The sequence below is a fragment of the Enoplosus armatus genome, chromosome 18 (genome assembly GCF_043641665.1).
Source record: "Enoplosus armatus isolate fEnoArm2 chromosome 18, fEnoArm2.hap1, whole genome shotgun sequence".
Classification (NCBI taxonomy): Eukaryota; Metazoa; Chordata; class Actinopteri; order Centrarchiformes; family Enoplosidae; genus Enoplosus; species Enoplosus armatus.
In genome coordinates, this window is record NC_092197.1 from 14,799,155 (window position 1) to 14,822,561 (window position 23,407).

At 39.8% G+C, this 23,407-nt stretch overlaps 1 protein-coding gene across 1 annotated transcript; it reads left to right on the forward strand.

Annotated features, from left to right (window-relative positions):
• Positions 1 to 15,009: 15,009 nt before the first annotated feature.
• skor2 (SKI family transcriptional corepressor 2) lies at positions 15,010 to 23,078 on the forward strand. The gene is made up of 7 exons (XM_070924934.1): positions 15,010 to 17,007; positions 17,650 to 17,713; positions 18,460 to 18,537; positions 21,019 to 21,084; positions 21,254 to 21,352; positions 21,601 to 21,668; positions 23,022 to 23,078. The coding sequence occupies exons 1-7, from the start codon at positions 15,019 to 15,021 to the stop codon at positions 23,076 to 23,078; spliced, it is 2,421 nt and encodes an 806-aa protein (XP_070781035.1). The 5' UTR covers positions 15,010 to 15,018.
• Positions 23,079 to 23,407: the final 329 nt, after the last annotated feature.

Below are 23,407 nucleotides of genomic sequence, written 5' to 3' on the forward strand. Positions count from 1 at the left end.
TGTTTTAGAGTGAAAGCTGGTAAAGGAAGGGTATTTTAAGAGTCAACTGCAGGGCGGCAGGGCCAGTTCAGGACAACTGGAACTAAAATTAACATGTTTTTCTCTCTGTGGTGTATGTTGGACAGAAATATCCAGTTCTTGCAAACAGCCACTCAGGTGTAATTGTGAGGAAATTATCCTCTGGTGTGAATGCTTTGAAACTAGAGTCTGAGGATTTTTCCATTTTAATTCCAGTTGCAAATAGATCTCTCCTCATTCACCATGTAGAGTTCAATCTGACTGAACTTTGACCTTCAAGACAGAGAGATGCACCATTTTCCAGGCAATTTGGATTGACCTACTGTTCAGGAAATGCAGTTTACAAAGTTTTGTTTTTAGTTTTGGTTAAAAGTCATAGTGAAAGAAAACAGGCAGCAACAACGTTTTATAGTTTGACTTAGGCTTTGCAATCAGGTATGCAAGACTAAGAGTCTGCAGCCATGCTAACAGCTCTGTAAGGCTGTAATTTGAGCTTAAATGCTAACATGAGTATGCTAACATACTCACAGTGACAATGCGAACATACTGATGTTTAGCAGATTATATTTACCAGGTTCACCATCATCCCAGTTTAGTCCATCAGAAACACAAACTACAGCTGAGGCTGATGTCAGTAGTTTAGCAGGTATTGTCATAAACCAAAATATTTGGCAAATTGAAACTTTGATGGTAGTGCAAGATCGAAAGTGAAGAGATCACCAAAATCATCTGAATTTAGCTTCTAGGGACCTTCCATATCTGTACCAAATTTCTTGGCAATCTCATCCAATAGTTGTTGAGACATTTCACGCTGAACCTCAACTCTGACCTGCTTGTGGTGCCTGAGGAGGATCACCAAAGTCATTAGGCTTCATCCACCATGAATGTTTGTACACAATTTCATAACAATCCATCCAATAGTTGTTATTTCAGTCTGTACCAATTGGTAAACAGATCGATATTGCTGTCCCTGTGTTATTTCTCGTAAATGTGTGACTTAATAATCTCAGAGAATATGGTAAATTTACCATTTTTTCACAGTTTTCCCACTCCGCCAGCTTCGTAATCTGTGATCGTATGTGTCAACTTGTAGACAATTTTAGAATGGCAACCATGTATAAATATTAAGGCATTTAAATGTAGACTTAAGTTACTCAAACTCAAAATTGCAACGCAGTGCAACACCAATGTGTAACAATAGGTTTACAACAAAATCCATTCTGATTAAAGGTAGTGTATAAAAGATATTTAACTGCCCTGATTATCACTCTAAAATGTAATCAAGTCCCGTAATGATATAAAGATAATGTACTGTATATGAGTGAACCTCAGTAGGTGTCCATTGTTGGTATTAAAACATTTTTTTTTCATTTTTATTCTTAACATCTGTCATTTGGTTGTGAAAAATAGATTACATTAATGTTGAGGGGTATGGTAATCCACCAAAAACAGACATGAAAAACATCTTGTAGCGTCTAATATTTGGGTAGGTATTAAAAAGGCACAGTGTTTGTGAATGTACTTATGTCAGCGAGCATGCGTTGTATGCATGTTTATCAGTTTGCACGTGTGACTCAAGCTTGTTGTGATATCACCATGAAAAACAGTAAAGGCTCACATTTCTGTCGTCATTAGCACTCTCAAATCAGTGTCTCTTTCAGGCCTGCCATTATAATCCTTTAGTTCACACACTGTTGTAGAGGGGTATTTACGCATCAGTGGATCAGCAGTAATTCAGCGTGAGATCAGGCAGAATAATAATAACAATAATAATGATAAAAGCTGTTTTGATGCTGAGTTTTAATGTGGGGGATTAGCACATCAAAAACAATACAGATATAAAATCCACCCATATGTGCTGCGTATGATCCTGTTTGGAAGAGCAAAAGAAACAAGGTGTGTTTTCCCTGTGAAAAGTCACAACAGACACAGTTGGAGAGTTCAGTGGAAAACAATGATGGTGATAAATTTTATTTTATTATTGTTAATTGTTCTAAAACTATCAACATGTTTACATAATCAAACCTATAAATTGCCCAAACTTTGTAAAGTTTTTCCAATACGTACAAGTACTAACAATAAAGTAACTAAAAGTAATCAAAATACTTAATTACTGAGTTTGAGTAATTCCTGTTGTTATAAGAATTATTAAATATTTGATAAAATAGTAAGCATAATGTGCTGTATGTTATTTGTTATCTGCAAAACCTGCTGTGTGTGTTTTAATCTCCAGCTGCATGTGTGTGTGTGTGTGTGTGTGTGTGTGTGTGTGTGTGTGTGTGTGTGTGTGTGTGTGTGTGTGTGTGTGAGAGAGTGTATGCTTGCCTCTTGTGTGTGCCTATCTTTGTCCTGCATATGCGATTCAACTTAAGCCACCTCATCCTCACACCCACATACACACAGTTGTCTGACAGGGAGAAAAAAAGAGCTAATACTTGTTGTTATTTAAACACCAGAGCAGATAGGCAGCTGAACAATAATTATTTTCTGGAACAATAATTATTACCATTTAATTCTGTTGTTTACCATTTTGCCCGGTGGCCCCTCTTTAAAAGCCAGCCTCTATCTATAATGGCGAGCCCTTGAGCAGAACTGCATTTAAGACAAATATCAAATAATTAAAAATCAAATAATTGAAAAATAAAAGTGCTGCTTTTTTGTGTTTGAACATTAATTGCCAGTGAAACGTGTGAGCTGGTTCTTCCCAGAAGACTGTTCTCTGTCGGGTTTGGTATCCGCTTTCACATTTTTCCATAGTTTGTTTTTAAATTCATGTTTAACAACGACATGGAGTGATTCATTGGAGTTATTTTTTCTTTACATTAACAAAGATGATTATTTGGGAATTCATTTGTCAAAAAGACAACAGTTTTATAATGTGCCAAACTTCGCTGTATTGCTGTTAAGAGTAATTTTGCACATCACAGCAGAATGAAAAATACAACAAATTGGAGGAACCTAAAGCAGTTTGATGCATTTTGTTTTTTTCTTTATTTGCTTAATTTTGATCTGGCATCTTACTAGTAGATGTTAACTTGTGTCAATGAACTGTTGTTGATCATGAAATTAGATTTTTCTCAGAGCAACATATAAACAATAAATGGAGATAAACTCTACGGCGTATAATCTGGCAGAGATCTCTGATATTGTTCTGTATGTTTGAGGGGATTACAAGCCGGATCACAGGATTACACAATTACAGCTTGTCTGGGGTGCGGGGGCCACGCTGGTGTGACATGAGCACCAGGTACACACACACACACACACACACACACACAGACACAAAGACACTTAAGCATGTATTGCCTGACATAGTGAAATGAACATGCTGATGCAGGAGTACGTATGACTTTTAGTTTTATACTGACAATCATCTGTCTTTCACCTATTACGTCAGAATGATTCATGTCTACCTCCACACACTAAAAGGCAGTAGATGGTATACTTCACTTACTTCAGTCTATATTTGCTTGTTGTCTGTGGCAGTATGGGCTTGCAACCAAAAAAGAACCCAGTGCATTAATGGGATGATCTCATGTCTTAACTAATCATCACAGGGACAGTTACAGAGGTTTTTACACATCCACGTTTGTATACAAACACATGCTGATTGATATCACAGCTGATGAGGTCGCCGATGCCCATCTTCCTCCTCTCCTCTCTCTTTCACTTCCCTTGTTTGATTCCTGTGGAAAACCAACTCCTTCCGCTCTCCTTTTTATTCACCCCCTTCCATTCTTGTGTCTCTGCATCTCTCTCTCTCTCTCTCTTGCCTGGTGATTAAGCGGTAGATTAATCTCCAGTCCTCATTAATAATAGACGAATAGAAAAAGCCCCGGTTGTTCCGCTTCCTGTCTGCAGCACTAATAGAGCCCTTAACGTTCACATTAACGTAGCTCTTGTTTACTCAGGGTGGATGGACAGACAAGTTTGAAACATGGAGATGCGAAAAGACGGCACACATAAATGCATCACGTGTATAGTGTAATGCTGATAAACTACATGGCCAAAAGTATGAGGACACAGGAACATTACACCCGTATGTAATTGTTGGATATCTCAATCCAAAAACATGGGCAGTACCCAGTGTATCTCAGTGTGTGATAATATATATATATACTGTATATATATATATATATATATATATATATATATATAGCCTGGCTGCTACCTGGGATTTGCTTCCATTCAGCCGCAGGAGTGTTGTTAGGCGATAAGGCCTGGCCTCGACATTTGAATTTGTCCTATAGGTGTTGGATGGGGTTGAGATCATGGCTCGGTGCACACCAGTAAAATTCTTTCACACCGAACTCAGGAAACCATTTGCTTTATGGACCTTGCTCTGTGCACGGGGGCACAGTCATGTTGAAACAGTAAAGGACCCTCCCTGTTGCCACAGAGCTGGATGTGTACTAAAGTAACATTAGATGCTGTAGCTGTAAGATTTTCCTTAATTGGAAACCATGAAAAATAACCCCAGACCAAAATAACACAAAAGCATGTGACCAGAGTCTACATACTCTTATATTATATATATTATATATTATATATTGCATATTGATCAGAGTCAAGCTGCTGCTCTTGTTGATTGATTAGCTGAGGCTGAAACTGAGGCCGTCATGTAACCAACAGGTTGTGAGTTCAGTCCAGCTGATGTGCCCTTGACTAACACACTCAATCTGTTAGTTGCTGCATATCAGCTCCAATGAAATGTAAATGCCAATGCATAGACACAGGAAAAGACAATTACTTTCATGCAGTAAATCATTTCTTTTCAAATGTGATCATATCAATAGTGTTGGCGATTTATACATTCAGGGCACATTTGCATCGTTTCAGCAGCTTCAGGAGAAATTTGGCCACATTTGTTTTTTGTTTTATTTTGTTTGCTTGCTTTGCCTTTTTTAGTTTTACTTGACTTGTTGTCAAACATCTGAAAAGAGGCATGACATCCGCTCCACTGAAGTCCGTGTTGCTGCTGCACTCATGCCTCACAATGAAAATATTTGAAAGAACAAATGTGCTCGTATCATTTAGGAATTAAGCTCTTCACATATGAGCACAAGGTTAATAACAATAAGGAACTGAAGTTTTTGTTGAAAAATAACATTTCACACACACACACACACACACACACACACACACACACACACACACAGTGAGAAAATACTGAGTACAGGCCTTATGGGACGACATTTGTGGTAATTCATTCAGAATCCATTTTAACACATTGTGCAGGCCTAAGTGCCAATCTTCCTTTTTGGTGAGTTTCCATGATTTTATGTCCCATATAAAACGATGCAGTTTCCTCCACAATGGCCTATTTAAGTTACATTATCGCCGAATATTCCCCAGTAAAGAAAATTAAGCCGTGATACTGTGAGATCATCTCGGTTAGTTATCTTCTCCCCGCCGAGATGTGTCGCTTTGACACCCCGCGGAGAACTGAATGATTCTCTTGGACGAGAGATAATAGTCTTATACGGTGTGTCGCCTGCCTGTGATCTCTCTCTCTCTCTCTCTCTCTCTCTCTCTCTCTCTTTTCCTCCCTTTACAAACCTGATCCAAAAAATAAGTTGTATATTTAGTGTTGTATAATGCTGTTAACCATAATTAGCAAGTGTTTGTGCTTTATAAAGCAGTTGATCTAGTTGTAAGTGTGAATGTCGTGTAACAACAAGATCACAGGATTGAGGTCATGTTGGCCAGGAAGTCAATGTTCTTCCCAGTTGTGTCTTTATTTATTTATTTATTTATTTGCTCTGTTTAACAGCATCTGGTAAATCCCTAAAATGTAAAAAAAATATATATATATCAACTCAGGTATTGCATTGCTGAATCCTATTTTAATGCTGTAAGAAATTATGTTTATAAACACACAAACCCACGAACAATATACGGTTCCCATTAGTTCTACTGACTTGTTACTGCTTCAAAAGCAGCCCACACCACAGACTCTCTTGAAACATCATTCTGAGTTATTTTCAGAAGATAAAACATCTAAAGAACCAAACCAGAGGTTTAACATGTTTTAGCCCATTAACCTCAAATTGTATGGTATACGTAACATTACTGCTGACAGTTTTCTATAGCATGCCGTGAGGTTGTTAGATTTCCTGGCATAGATTGATATCAGAGCTTTCCCACAAGCACTTGAACATAGAAACAAGAAAATGTTGTCAAAACACCCTCAGCTCTCAGGTCCATTATGAAAAGACGATGATGAAACTTTCACCACAAAATAAAGTCAACTCAATACTCACTGGAATGCATTTTCCATGTCAAGCAACTTTTAAAGGCTGGCGTCTGTAATGTTTTTGTAGTTAAGTTGTCGTCTCTGTGGTGGACATTGTGAAACTCGTACTCTTGCTCATTTACTGCTCTGCACCTGACAAACTTATTCTCACACATCAACATGAAGCACACAGTAGATACAAAACTTCACCACCTTCACTACTACTCACTTTTGTAAGACATGCCATAGAAATATGTGTTTTGGAAAGGTTTCATAAGAAACACAGTGCAAATAAAACACCAGAGGAATTAGCGCTTAATGCCAAAGATGGAAGGAGTTTTATGAAATACTTTGTCATGTTTGATTTACTTTCTTTTATTATGTAACAAATCTTCAAAAGTCTTTATTATGTTGAATGTTTGCATAGTCCAAACAACTTCCGGCATGTTCTTGCGCTCTCTCCTCACACACACATGTGCACACACATACAGTGTACCCTGCCCCCTCTGACCTTGTAGGCTCTCTGCTTGCCTTTAAAGAGCACTGTATAGCGCCCAGCAGTCTGTCTGCCTAGGAGCTAATTGGCTTCAGCTTAGTGTTCACTGTTAATGTCTCATTACTCATTCCACTTAGAATAACTTGCACAAGTTTGCTTGTGTTCAGGGGTCATTAAAAGTCAAGCAAGCCTTTAATTACAAACCCAGATCGTTCAGTAAGTAAAGCTGCGTCTCCCAGCAGCTCTGGATGTACAGCATCCTCACTCAGACCCTCACAAAATCACTCATGGAATACAACCACAGTGATTGCATGGTAAACGGGCAAATGGTCCAAATGTCACAGCAAAATCAAAGTGACAGATACCTTCTCCAATATTAAAACATAATACTGTATGAACATAACATTGATTATCACGTGGTCACTATAAACTCTGTTGACAGCAGAGACACAAGGATTATAAGAATATCAAAGAAATAGTAGAGGAGATACAATCAACAACAAGGTACCAATAGACTCCCTAAATGTATCATACACACTATAACTTCCTATAGCTGTATCATATATATATATATATATATATATATATATATATATATATATATATATATATATATATATATATATATATATATATATATATATATGACCCCTGTATTCACATCTGTGTCTCAGGCTGAATAATCAAATATTATGACGAGATTGATTAATATGGGTATTTAAATATCTGCATCTGAACTGGAATGATATAGTAAATAATAAAAAAGTCTTTCAACAGGTTGTGCTGTATTTTGTATCTGTATCTGCTCTCTGTAAAGTGTGTGCAGAGACGGACTACATCACCAGTTGCTGTCTCAGAGGGAGACTCGTCTGTATTAAAGTGGAGTCAATTTAATTAAATTAAGGAAGATGTTTTTTTCAAAACACTGTGAGGGTGTTTTATTGCAGACAGGCTTCTATACCCACGCTGTCTCTGACTAACATCTCTGGAGTTACAGATTTGGAGCAGTGCTGTTAGCCTACTCTCACATTAACCTGCCATCAGTCTGTGTCTAGTCAAGCCAATTTCCTATCTATGCTGTTCTATATTCTTTTTATATTTCTGTAGTGATTTACTGTCTTTCTAAACGGCTCCAGTTTTATCAGTTTGTGCTTTCTGGTTTATTTTTTGTTAATCTTCAGTGGTTGTCACATCAAGTTTTTATTTATTTATTGATTGATTTATTGATTTGTAATCGTATGGTATCATTATGCAACACCTACACCATTTTTATATTTGGAGAGGAAACAGTGACACACACCTCTGCGCAACCACTCACCCACAAACAAAAAATCTGATCTGCTGTGAGGATTTTTAAGTCATTAGAGGGATTAAAAAACAAAACGCACTTTAATCTTTGACCTCTCTTTCATGTATAGCTTGCCTCCATTACATTATGGTCAGATTAATTATTATGCGGAACCCAGAGGGAAAAACTCATTACTTTTTCTTGAATGAAAAAAACAATAAAAAACAAAAATAAATGAATCAAATCCTATGGGGCCTAGGCATTCAATTACAAACGATTTAAGGCCTATAGTGCAGTTATGGTTGATCAGAAACACACTGAACATTGCATCATGTGTGTGTTTTTGTGTGGTTTTTTTTTTTTTTAGAATAATTTTTCAATAATTCACTCTGGGTAATGTTCCAGATCTTCGATGAAATACGGGGAATCTTTAGTGGTTGGTCTGCCGTGCTAATTGGTACAACCGCCTCGGGCGAGCTCACATCTAACAAACTGAGGACATCGTCGTTCACAGGACTGAACACTGCAAAAATAGAAACATGACAGATAAAAGCTAAATTAGAACAGATGGCTCTGCATGGCCAGCTTATGAATGTAACACATATGCTGCGTGTGCAGGTAACATTTAAAATAATGTTATAAATAAATCGACCAAAATGTTATAATGCATGCAATGATTTTACACAGCAGCCCATGGCTTTAAAAAGGCTATAGGATACCGTGTGTGTGTGTGTGTGTGTGTGTAGCCAATAACGTGCTGTGTACAATTAATAAAATCTGTAACTGTGAAAAGACCCACAAAATGTGTTGGCAATCTGTTATTATCATTATTGATAAACTGCAATACAACAGATATACCAGGAGAGAGTGACGCATGCATGGTGGCACCGCGCCACGCGCACACGCACGCGCGCACAACCCACTCCCATCTTCAAATCCACGATGCGTTTCCTCATCAAGGGGAATTGGGCGGACTTCAAAAACAACGCCAATAATCGTCATAATTCTTTTCTCCATTTTATGTAAGATGTGTGTTAATTGTAATGCGCAGTAAATCTTCACTGCAGATGAGCAGAAGAGTCCCATTCAGTAAAAGACGTGCGGCATTAAGTAAGGATTAAAACTGGGGCATGCAGGGCTACTGTGCACCATATTGTAGCCTACATCTGCCTTTAAATCCACAATAAATTAATAAAAGCGCTGGTGGGGTTGTTGCAGGATAGGCTGGAATATGTCGCTTGGCACATGGTTAAATACCGATTTGTGGTATATTTTATATTGTGTCTGAGTTTTAAATACAGAAATAATCTGAACAATTTGGAGTGAGAACGACAGTAGTAAAATAATAAAAATAAAAAAAAAATAAAAAAGATATTTTAAATAGTTAAGATAAAATGTATTTTGGGGGAAATCATTTAATAATAAAACTGATGTCGATGCTGTGTGGTGATTCAGGCTTGCTCCAGTGCGTTTTGAGAAAAGGAGGTGATGCATCTCAATATGGTAATCACTCACCTGGGGCATGTTTCATTTATTGACAGATTTGATGTTAAATGTCTCAGGCTCACTTAGTGTTGTAGCTCTTCATTTATTATGTTTTGAGCTCTCTCTCCCTCTTTCTCCCTGCTCTGACCCTTCGAGGTCACACAAGCAATTCTTTTTTTAAACGCATGATTAATTTCTCAGTAGGGCGAGCGGCTAATGCATTGTGAAAAAAAAGAAGTGAAATGTATTCCAAAGGGGCTAATAGCGCTATTGTATTCCAATAAGCCTTTTCCTGCTTCACATGGTTTAGACATGCTCCGCTTTTGATAACATGTCAGAGACATCTTTCTCAGGGAGAGAGGAAGCTGTGCATCATTATGCTCTTTTCATTACTGTCGTTTAAAAACAGGGAATTCGCCAGTAATTGAGATTGTATTAGATGTTATGAAGCCATAAACTTTGTTCATTAGGTTTTTATTATTATAACATTTCTCGTCTCGAGTATCAAAGCTTTCAACAATTAAATAAATAAATAAATGAAACATATACATCCACATATAAAACATATTTTAGACTTAGGCCTTAACACAACATAACTCTGCAGAAAAATTCCAAATGTGGATTAAAATGTAATAAAATGTGACCTGTGGCTAAAGGTTGAACCTCACTAAGTTACTAACCTTTAGTAGGCTATAAACTCAGAAGTCTTTATAAAAGATGATATCATTTGAATATTTTTCGTATAAATTATTGTTTATTCGCTTTTAAAGCTATTCTACCTGTTTTGGGGTTTTTTTTTATTTCCACTCTCGCTTTCTATTGTGACGTCACCCGTTTTAAAAGCTGCGGCCCGTGCGTGGCTCGCGCCCGTGGCCCCCCTCCTGTCCCATCTCAGCTAGTGTTCCCGTGGCGTCCGTCCGCGAGACAAAAGCACGCGCGGTGACAACCTAAATTGGTTTGAAAAGGAGCAGATGGGGCTCATGCTCTGCTGTGTCGCTTACACACACACACACACACACACACACACACGCACACACACGCACGAGCTGCACGCACGCACGCGCAGATTTAAGACTGAGCCGAAAAGTGACCCTGTCATGTTTATCAAGATGCTACTGAGAAAAGATTGGGCGGGAATAAATTACAGCCCGTCTCAATATCCAGTGGCCCTTTAACCAGATTGAGAATTTTAAAAACAAGTTGGATCAAATTTCTTTCTCCTTTTTTTTCTCAACACTCTTTTTGTGAGTTTCAGGGAGATGAGGTGAGATGAGGTCTGCAACATTTAGAAGTTCTGACACCCTTAAATGAATGGCTGACAATGAAGTGTAACTCACTGTAACCCATGTCAGCTCTTTTAACTCTCCAAATTACTCACTGAAATTAGGTAAATTTCAATATGCAGACCCCAGCTTAGCACAGACTGTGCTACTGAAATAAACTTACCTTAGCCATACCAGCTATGTTTTGACCATATTTATTTCACCTTTAATCTGAATGCATACAGGCCTACATGCATTTGTAACAGCAGCGTAACGCAAAGTTATTTAACCTTAGCCCTTTAGAGAAAATTTCAGTCATGCCTCATCAAAAAAATGTACTGTTAAAACCTTCCTCCCTTACAGTGACCATGAAATAGTCCATTCTACTGTTTACCAACAATTTATATAAAGAGTTCAGTAATAAACTGCTGCAACACAAATACACATCATGTTTGACATGCGTGCATTTTCGTTGTGAAACTGGCATCCCAGCCAGTTATTTTTATAGTTTTCTACATCCCAGACATGAAGTATGGAGCACAGAAGAATTTGTCCTGAAAACAACTTCATTAAGTTGTTTTAATTAACAAGGACAATCAGTATTTGGGACACCACTTCACTGCATCCCCATGCAGAGTTAAATGAGATCCCCTCTTGCATCCTTCAGACATTTGCTGATGACTATGAGGCAGCTAATATCTGGGTTATAGACTTCATATTTAGGTCTGTGCCTTCATATCTGTAATTTGCCTGCATATTTTTAGTGGAAGAAGTAATTGAGCAGCAGGAGCAACATGCCTGGTTTAAAAGCTTAGAGCAGGGGTGTAGCTAGGAATTCCTGGGGCCCCAGAGAGAGCACTGATCTGGACCCCCCCCCCACACCCTCAGTTACAACAGAGGATATAGACTATATGCTTCCTGCTGGCTTTTATCTCCCGGGAACAACCTGCATATGTATAGAGAGTCGTATTTCGAAAAGCCTTCTCAGCGTGGTTGAATGTGGGACTCAGCTGTACTGACAGACATTATTCTGATCCCCAGACTGCCCGCCTGTCTGTCTGTCTGTCTGTCTGCTGTCTCAGCCTTTACTTTTTCTTTCTTGGGCCCCTATGGTCAGGCTAATGTTTTACTCCACACTGTGTCTGTGTTTAAAAGCCACATTTCCAATGCCAGCAGTCTCTTTTAACATCAGTTTGTTGGTAATTAATTCGTAACTCAGGGGTTGTGTATCAAGAGTCAACAGTCCTTTGTTGTTTATTCCAGGGTTTCCCAAACTATTAAATGTCAAAGACCCCCCCCCCCCCCCCCCCCCCCAGCATGTGCAGTCGACCAGCAGACACCCATCTGATGGCGACAGCTTGTACTGTAGTTATTACTGGTTGTAGAGCCGCATGCAGTGTCAAATTAATTTAGAATTAATATTCATTAACGCACTATTATAGTGAGTGGGCAAAATCAACTAAAATGATGCTAATCTTACACTCTGGGCAGAGTCTGCTGTGCTGTCATTATAGTGTAGGCGGCTATTTAGAGTTTCTTCCTCTGAGACTTCAGGGGGGTCATTTCGTGCACGCGCGAAGGTGTATGGGTATAGTCCAGGCTCGTGCGTCCCTCCGCCCGTCCGCGCTGGTAGTTTGGTACTTCTCCCTGCATGTGAGGGGCGAGACGTCATTTTGGCTGCTCAGTTGGACGGGGCAGCACAGCGCGTGAAGGAGAGGTGGAATAAAGTGTGTCTGAAGGTGTGTGTGTGTTTGTCCTGGGTGGTGGGCTGAGCTCGCGCTGCACGCCAATCAAACCCAAGGCAGGTGCGTGGTCGAGAGACACAGAGAGAGAGAGAGAGAGAGAGAGAGAGAGAGAGAGAGAGAGAGAGAGAGAGACGGATTAGGACGGCGCGTGGTGTCTCTGAGAAGCGAATAAAGCCGGCGCGAGCGTCGCAGTTTACTCACATCTCACGAGCAGCTCACTAGACAGTTGGAGACAAAAGCCGGTACCGATTCCACGTGTTTCCCGGATATAATTCCGTGACGTCGGATAGTTTACGTGCTAAAAATGAGTTTTTTAGAGGTGTGTAGGATAAATCGATTTCTCTCGTGACGGGGATATTTTTTGACGCTGTGACCGTTTTGGGATTATTGTCGGGAGTCAGAGGTAAGGACTGCTCGAGCATTTCTGCTGTAAAGTTGGCTAAAATGTTGGTAAAGATGAACCTACTTAACGAAAACTGTGTGGGACAGAAAACAAGCTTCAGATTATTATAAGAATTGAGAAGATGTGTGTGGACAACTCACATTCCGTTGCATTAATCACAATTTAGAATTACTGTAAATTAGTGTCGTATTATTATTATTATTATTATTATTATCGCATTGATGTTACCGTATAAATAAACCTTTACCGTTTAGTCTACATTTACATGTTGTTCCATAGATAAGTTATGAATGCTGACTGGTAAGCGTGCGAGTTTAATAAAGGCATATAGGCCACTGTTGCTGGAAATGAATCTGAACTGAATGTATAAAAATGGGAATAGTTCAATATATTGTGTAATTTGAAGCCACGTTCTTCTTCTTCTCTTGAGTTACAGTTAGTTGTTTAAACAGTTTGTGGTTCGGCCCACACAATATTGCGCTGTAATAAATAGTTCCAATTCAAAACGATACCTGTTTAACCCATGTAAACACCTTGTAATTCCGTATTATATTTGGCTATTATACTAATGTTTCCTTGAATTTAATGTGTAAATAATTGGTCAGAAATGTATTAAGAATTTATTCGTTTGGCTGTAACAAACATTTCCTGAAACCACTGAAAAAAGCATTTTTTTTTTCTGTTTTCAGAAGTTGTGTGTTTTATGTTCTTAAAACATATTGCAAATGTGATGCACAAAAAAGAGTTTGATATTGGTGTAGGTAAAAGATGAACTTCTAAAATATACATATCAGCTTATTTTAAAGTAATATCACTTGCTCACTACTGAGCAGACTTTTACTACAAAGTAAAAAAAAAAAGTGCTTTGTATTTTACATTCAAAACATTACAGTATAATTTGTTAAAATAGCCACACAATATATTTTGCTGTCACCCAACACATGAAAATGTATAGCTCTTCACAGTAACTTTTGTGCCATTTTCATGATAATGCTTTGAAAAATATATCTAGATAAACAGAACGACTTTAATAAAAGATGAAGGGATACAGTATTTAGACTTAGACTAGGCAGTGCGGCACACCACCTCAAAGTGCCACAGCCAAATTTCTTATAAGAAAAAGAGGTTGACATAATAGATTAACAAAACTGCAGTCTGATTGTTGCCCAGAATTGACACCTAAACTGCCTTAGCATTTTGTCTGTGCTGTGTGTGTTTCCTTTTATCTAACACAGGTGGTCAAGGGTTGACTTTTTAGGTTACACCTTAAATATAAGAGAATATTTTAACATATCAAAACACAGAATTTAAACCTTTATTTGTGCGGAAATGTAAATACTGTACAGGGTAATACTGTACTTTCATTGTAGTTATTACTTTAGAAGTGTTTTAATTCTCTTTCACAGTTTCTTCGTTGCCTAACTGCTGTTAGAAACACACAGGCAAACACACTCATTACATTCGAGCTATGAATGGAGAGCTACAAAATGCAACTGAGGTTGTGTTTTTTGTGGAAAATAAATTAATTGACTGATTTGATTTTTTTTTTTTTAAATGCAGATGAGCTACATGAAAAAAACTGTTGTATTTGTATTTGCTGTCAACCAAGCTCACACAACTATGATAATTCAGTATCTTAATTCAGTTTACAATTTTTCTGTGTCCTCAAAAATTTTGTAAGCGTTGTTCAGATGATAGCAATTGCATGATGGCAATCTAGCTTTTAAATTAGTGTGTTGTGATGCTGAAGTATTTTCAAATTTAGTCAGTTCCTTACAAAAAATAGAATAAAAACAATGTCTATAAAATGGGAAGATACATTTAATTTAAATGTATTTAATTAATAATAATATATTTCAATATACTCATTATTTCCCCCTTTTTTTCACAAATTCTACACATCATCAAAGTATTTCTGGACACACTTATGTGGTAGAATTACTGTATATTATAGGTCATTATAGCTATTTCATGTGTGTGTAAACTTTAAAAAAGTTTTTTTTATGGTAAAAAAAATCAACACGTGTACCTTTCTTTCTTTCTTTCTTTACATGCAGGTTGTTCTACAAATAGTTTTCCTCCAAGTATGGACAAAACCCTTCTTTCGAGCCCTAATGACATCATAATGACGAGCTCAACAGGCCCCTACCAGCAGGAACCCCTGACTCCACCCAGACCCACCCATCTCCACTCCTCATCCTCTTCCTTATCCTCTCCCTCTCCGTCCTCTTCTTCCTCACCCCTCAAGCCCAATCAGGTCGGCCAGGTCATCCTGTACGGCGTCCCAATTGTATCGCTGGTCATTGATAACAATGAGAGACTTTGCCTGGCACAGATTTCCAACACACTCCTCAAAAACTACAGTTATAATGAGATCCATAATCGTCGCGTGGCGCTGGGCATCACCTGTGTCCAGTGCACTCCGGTTCAGTTGGAGATTCTTCGTCGGGCCGGTGCCATGCCCATCTCGTCACGCCGCTGTGGCATGATCACCAAGCGTGAAGCCGAGCGCCTCTGCAAGTCTTTCCTGGGAGAGAATGCACCGCCGAAACTGCCCGACAACTTTGCCTTCGATGTGTCACATGAGTGCGCCTGGGGTTGCCGTGGTAACTTCATCCCAGCACGCTACAACAGCTCCAGGGCCAAATGCATCAAGTGCTCCTTCTGCAACATGTACTTCTCCCCAAATAAGTTCATTTTCCATTCCCACCGCACACCAGACGCCAAGTACACCCAGCCCGACGCTGCCAACTTTAACTCCTGGCGACGACACCTCAAACTCAGTGACAAAGTCCCACCTGATGAGTTAATTTTCGCATGGGAAGACGTCAAAGCTATGTTCAATGGAGGAAGCCGGAAGAGAGCGCTGCCCTCTTCAGCCCATTGTTCCTCCATGGGTCCTATGAAGACTCTCCCAGGTTCGGTGGTGCCTCACATGATGGGACCTGACCTGGGTGCTCAGAAAAGAGCCCGCTATGAAGACGAGGATGATCTGGATGGAGGCAGTCTGTCTCCCCGTAAGACCCCACGTAGCTACCCTGTTATCCCTGTCCCAAGCAAAGGCTTCGGCATGTTGCAGAAGTTCCCTCCCACGTCGCTCTTCCCCTCGCCATACCCCTTCCCAGCATTCGGCCTCTGCCAGCAGAAAAAAGATGACGGTGATGTTTCAGGTGGGCAGAAAGGAGCAGGGCTGTCGGGTCTTTTATGGCCTAGCCGCAAAGACACTTTTTATCCTCCTTTCTGCATGTTTTGGCCACCAAGAGCGGCAGGAGGAATCCCTGTCCCCACCTACCTCCAGCCTCAGCCCAGCGCCCTCTCCTCCCTGGCAGACAACCCCTCTCTCAGGCAGGCCTTTTTGGATCTCTCAGACCCCAGCGAGCCTGGAGCTGTTTCTGGCAATGGAAATAGTGTCAGCGCAACCATTGCCCCCAGCAGTGGGACTACCACACCCAGAACTGGGCTGTTTGACCCAGAGTGCACAACAGTAACCCCTGACCTTCGCCCTGTGACATCAGAGGGCTGGCTCAAACTCCTGGACACCTCAACCCTGCAAAACAGGAAGCCGAGCTATGGCTCAGCCTTCCGCCCTGTCATTAAGGATGCCGAGAGCATCGCCAAGCTCCACGGCAGCGGTGGAGGAGTCGCTGGAGCAACAGATGAGGACTTTGGGGTCGTGGGCGCCGGGTCAGACCGCCACCAACGGCTATCGCCCAGCAGCAGCTGTAGTTATGGAAGTGAAAGTGGAGGCGATGGAGAGGCGGAGGGAGTGGAGAGCGAGGATGAGGGCGAGGTGGATGTGGAGTCGTCGAAGCAGGAGGACGATGAGGAGGAGGGAAGCTTCACAAACAGGCTGCCACAGACTCAAACCAACCTGTACCTCCCTGCACTGAGCGACGGTCCTGGAGAGGAGAGGGGGAAGCAGAGAGGGAGTGGCGCTGGGTATCCCAGCACCTCCTCTCCCTCCTCCTCGGACCCCATCCAGCAGGAGTCCCCCAGCCTGCCTGCCTCTCCTCCTGCCAGCCTGCCTCTCTCCATCTCCACCACGCCTCACAGAGAAGACCCAGCTTACAAAAACGTAAATATCCCCCCAGGCCACTTCAGCTAATTATTATTTAAATGGTGCTGCAGTCAGGCGGTGATGTGATCTGCATAAGCAGATTGATAGGCTGGTTTCTCCCTGTAGGAATTGAAACAGTCACCCCACTCTGATCCTGGCTAATAGGCCCAGGTGTGGATTGTTTAATGGCCACGGTGTGTTTGTTCTCCCTCTGTCACCCCAGCCTGTTAGGGCAATTCTAATCTTTAACCTGTCGACTCCCACATTAACCAGGCCTCCGAGAGAGAGGAGGAGGAGGAGGAGGAGGGAGGTAGAGTTATGAGGAGCATTTTAAACCAGAACAAAAGTTAATCATCCATTGAGTAACATACTCCAGATACTTCTCACTGATTTCAGATACAGAGAGTGAAAAAAGGGTTTAACCATATTCTCCAAATGAGATCATTACAAATGAATGCTACCATTGGCTGATGTTAAAGCAGAACCCCAACCAGGGAGATTACATTTTCCAATTAAAGAGTTAAATTAAAACATAAATCCAGATTTTTAACAACAAAATATAGCTGGTGCTTGAAATAAAAGAGGAAACCCATTGTGAAATTAAACAATGAGATCCATACCAGGTAGGTGACATTCTAACCGACTATATGTTTTTTCCAGGTTCACAAAAATAGAGACGAAGGACTACCTGCGTACGCAACCAAAGACAACTCCAGCATTTCTGGTGAGCACAGACATTTTAATCTTTTGTTTTTAAACCTTATCTGTTCATATTCCTGATGCACAAGTGAAAAAGTCTGTTCCAGTAGATCACACACAAGATAAAATATAAAATAATACTTACAAACACGATACTGTTGCTCCCATCACCCTTTTTAAAATGTAAAATGTTCTCTTAAAGGTTAAAATATATAATATACTATTAAGCATTTGCAAAAACAAAATACAGTTTCTCTTTCATATATAATCTACAAAAATCACTTTGCTCGCTCTGCTGTTTGCATGAGTTACTTGACACCCCATCGTTCAGCCTGCAGTTGTTTTACTATGTCTTGTTTCATCAAATGTTTGAACAGGTTTTTACACTGTTTCATCAAGTAGCATTACACAACCTATTTCAGCAAACTGTTACACACTATCTGTTTCATCAGACGTCTGTGTCAGTTGTATTATAGCATCTTTGTTTCATTTAGTGTCTGAGTGAATGGTTTTATAGTGTCTCTTCGTCCCTGCGAGGCTCATATTCCTGTGACGTTTCATTTGCTCCTCTCATCTCCCACTCTGACCCTTTCGCTGAAGAAAATGTCTTGTGTGTGTTTTGTGGTGACGTGCTCACAAACACACACACGCACAGAAGGACACACACCATGCGCACACTTAGTTATCTCCATGTGTCCGGATAACCAGCTCAACCAATGGGCCTTACTGAAACTCTCTTCCTGTCTGTCTCTCTGTCTCATTTTCTCTCAGACGAAAACAAAGAGCAGAACAGTTTCTTTGTACCAGAGAGTGAGACGTCAGCGCCCGACTACTGGAGGGAAAGCTCAGGTACAAAAACTCGCTCGTGTTTTCTAAGCGGTTGCAGAGCAACTGCAGATGATAAACTTAATCAATGAAAATAACTTATGAAAATAATTTTTGAAAATGGCATGTCACGTACTCCCAAAGGTATAATTATTAGGATGGCAAGGTTAATTTAGTTTCTGCATTTGGTTTTACTCTTGTGTAATTTTAAGCTCACATCGCAGAGCAATGTTGAAGTCTTTATGAACTTCAGACTGAATCATGATCAAACATTTACATCAGGAATTAAAATAAAAACACTGACAACTTTCAAAGGCAGCTTTTGACTATGAATGAAATTAGAACGGCAATCTCTACCAACTTATTTACAGAGCAGGAATATCATTTATTTGCAGAATTATCGATGTTGGAAGGCAAATCAAAAATGAACACATTGTTTAATAAAATTTGTATTATATAATGGCAGTTTCTTGTTACAATTCAACACACACAGTGTGGATGAAAATAATACGTGTGAACATTTCCATACATAAAACAAACAATGCTGATTAAAAAAACTCTCACATGGAAAACTATATGACTTTACATACATTTCGTCTTATTACACAAATGAGACTCAGAATACTTAAAGCTCCTCAGTCCTCAGCTTCATCCACCTTAGTCTCCTCCTCCTCCTCCTCTCAGATGTTGAATTAAGGGATTCATATAAATACACAGAGAGATGAAACAGCAGTGGAAAGCTGCTGCTGCCGCCGCTGCTCTGCCACGGCTGCTCTGGAGTTGTCGCCGGGGCTGTTACTCTTAGGGGGGCCGTTATAGTTCAACAAGAAAACATCAGCTCAGAGATAAGCAGCCGCGCTGGCAATCTCCATCCTAGACCCATATCCTCGCCGACATAATTGCCTTTTTTTCCTTCCTCAGCGCAAAAAACCCTTTCCCTTTTGAAAAAGATCACAGTTTATTGCCTTTTTATATCTGTCAGGAAGACATTAAAAGTGCTTTATGACATCTGTGCCAACATTTATATCTACCCCCCCACTCCCTCAACCCCTACACACACACACCGTAATGATCCCTGCGCATAATGTATAATGTATTTCGAAAAATTACACGAAACAAATTAAATGAGACCACCTTTCCCCTGATTGCCAAACGTCTCCCTGGGCGGTGGGAAGCTCTACGTGATTAGAAGGCCTGATTCCTCGGAGTCCCACCGCCCCCCTCCACTGTCTTTAAACTCTCCCTCTGTTTCTAGGGAGAAAAAATAATCTAATTTTCCATTTATGTAATGCAAACCGCCTTGGCTTTGACTATTCACGGTTAATTGACTGTCAAACGAGGTTGTTATCCTCGGGCACTGTCTGCAAATTTGCTTGTCAAATGAGACAGAGAGAGGAGAGGAAAGGAGAGAGAGAGGAGAGGAGGAGAGAGGAGAGGAGAGCTCTCTCTGCTCTAAATGAGGGAGAGAGGCATAGGGGGGCTTAAGGAGCCGGGATATGAAATGACTGGAGGAGAACATACATATCGAGTTTGCTGGATCGCTTCATTTAAGGCGCACAATGCCTCATTGTCACAATTCAGATGTTAGCGCAAACACATTCATACATGCAGAACAATACAGAAACTTTCAAACCGTTCAATTTGAAAACAGCATGTGATGAAGATGTTTGAAGATGGTGAAGTTTTAAAGCAACAAGTAGATTGCCTCCAGCAGTAAGAAAGACTTAAAAAAAATAGACTGACAAAATATGCTTCATATGAAATGCTGCATAACTATGACAATACTGTTTCACATATATTTTCGGTTGTTCGGTCTATCCTCATGCAGTTTTCATAGCCACCGGTATTAGTCAAAACAATTCACCTGCCATAAAATAACATTGCTGACATTTTAATGCAACAGTTTGAGAGCATAATAACCTGCAAGTTAGACATTTTATGAGCAGAATTGGTGGAATGGCCATTTAAACTTTAACGTTTCAGCACTGACCTTCGCTTCAGTTTTAAATTCATTTACTCTAATTTCTGAACGCAAGTAGTGTTCTTTTGTTTTCTTAATAGAAAGCAATATGACATGACAGTGAAAAGACACTGAACATGTCAGGGAGTGAATGCAGCAAAGATCTCCAGCTACAGTGCTGTCAAATTGTTACCATAAACTTACACTGACACCTAGAGGTCAAGGAGTGAATTACTCCACTAAAGACTCACAGGGCAGTGAGAGAGATAATGAGGTGATGGAGAACAGTTAATGCAAAACTAAAAAGAGGGCACATAAAGATACAATCAGACAAGACTGATGGGAAATCAGTACTTGAAAGATTAAGATTATGTGAGTCTGATATGTGTTTCATATGAAATATACTGTCTGACGTTGTGGTAGAATAAAAAGGGACGACAACTATTCTCTGTGCCAAATGTAACTGATATTCTGTAGCTGTGTCTGACATTAAGTGTGGCATATATGGGCTAAAAGTCTGAAATGAAGTCTCTCTGTGTTTTCAGGCGATCAAAGCCAAGGTGCTGCCTCTCCTGTGCCGCTAAAGAAGGACGTTGAGAACATGGAGAAAGGTAAAGATTGTTCATTTGAATAACACAGGTTGTAGGTAAACATTGTAGGAATCTGTTAGCTCAATCCAATTAGCATACAGACCACTGAGAGTATGATATATTTTACTGCATTTATTTCTAACAGACTGTCCCCTCTTCTCTTTCTCTCCCCTCCTTCCTGCTCCTGCAGAGGAGCTCCAGAAGGTTCTGCTGGAGCAGATCGACTTCAGGAGGAGACTGGAGCAAGAGTTTCACGCTCTGAAGGGCACCTCACCATTTCCTGTCTTCCGTAAGTCATTTTTTCCCTCACTTTGCTTTCCCTTTTCATACTCTGAAGGGCAACTTCTCCTTCTGTGTTTTTCTTAAGTTCGTTTCTATTTTCTCCTCCGTACCTGCCCCCCTCCCACCTACCTCTCTTTTCCCCTGGTCTCCTAGTCTCCTTCATCCTTCATCAGCTGTCTTTTATAACTGCACTTGATCAGTTACTCAAATGATAATACTGCTCAGTCTAATCATAGATTTTTACGCTAATTTCAGATAATTTCCAAGACCAGATGAAACGAGAGCTCGCCTACAGAGAAGAGATGGTCCAACAGTTACAGATGGTAAGACTACTAATGATACAATCAGTGTTGAACACTGATGGAAAATAAATAGCACTGATACGCCTTTGAATGGCAAATAAAGTATCCTTTTATAGATACATGAATTTAAAAAAAGTCTAACTGTTCGCTTTGAAAAACATTCTCAGTAATGATTTTGAGAAGGGATATAATTAAGACTAATTAAGAATTGTGAAGCACTTTTCAACAAAATATAGTTACACAGTTTGAACAGGAAAAGAAGAATTCAAAAACGCATGAGGAAATGTGACAATAACTACTCAATTAACACTACAACTACGGTAGACTGTAGACATAAATGTGAAACCCTAAGCCACGTCTTAAAACTAAAGCAGACATTAAATGAAGAATGAATAAAGCCATTGATAGGACTCATCTGGACACTTCGGCTGCTTTGGCTTATTTGTCCATCAAACGACAGAGCCAATCATCTAGTTCGTCTTTCATGGGTGAGAAGTTCCGCCGCAGCTGTCTGACTGTTTCCGTCCACATCAATCACCAGAGCAGCTGGCAGACATGCTGACAGACGGTGTTTGTCTTCGCTTTCTGACACAGGCAACAACTGTACACGCTCGTCTGCACATGATCGCAAATTACGCACACACACACACACACACACACACAAGAGCATGCTGCATTCATGTAACCACAAAGGCAGACGACTGCACAAGGCATTCAAGCTCATTTATAAGCATGCACGTGCACAATGAAGTGCACACGTAAAACATTCAAAATTGACAAATGTGTCTAGAAGCAGCAGATGGATCTGTCTGAGAGTAATGACACATTCATTTCACACAGATATTTAAATGAACGCCAAAATTTTAGATGTATGTTGCTGCATCATATTTTGGCTGAGTATCACACTTAAACCTAAACTTCTCACGTCTTGCCCAGAATTGTTTATTCCACGTTTTAAATCTATAACGAAATCTTAATATTATTTACAGTAACTTGTTTCTTTACACAAATAGAAAAAAATGTTTTTGAGACTTTGAGAGATTTTTGGGACAAAATAATGTTATTAAACCTCGCATAATACATTATTTCAAAACTCTCTTTGGTATCAAGGCTGAAGTTAAACACCTGACACAAGTCAAATGCTTACAGGCTTTTTGGCAGGTGGACAATTATTTGGAGGTCATATGTGTTGGTAAACCAAACAATTTTGTGTGAAAAGTGTGACATTGAACAACTACGAGGGTTATCACAAAGTTTACAAGGCTATATCAAGACCATATACTGTACTGTATTGTACAGCATCTATAAAGATATGTACATATGTGTCTGTTCAGGATTAATCTAACATGTGTATCTAACTTCTGTTTCTTTCAGATTCCCTACGCAAACATCATCAGAAAAGAAAAGATCAGCTCCCATCTCAACAAGTAGCAAAAAGGTGACCGTTTTTTCATTAATTTAATAACTCAGCTTAATAAAAGAAAAATGTGTTGTCACATGGACAGGATGTAAACATTTAATTATTTATAACACAAATCAGCCAGAGTAAGTTCAGCAAAGTTTAATTGCCTTTGAAATAGATTATGTTTCTTTTTGGAGGCTATTTACAGCCAGACCAGGGATAAACAAATTAAACTAGTTTTCTTTGACTTAAGGTGGTGATTTAATGGCAAATGGTGAAATTCAGTTACTTGCTTCACAGTTGGTCATCCTGGTCCAGTTACCTGATAGCTACAGTGATAGCATGTTAAATTTCACTT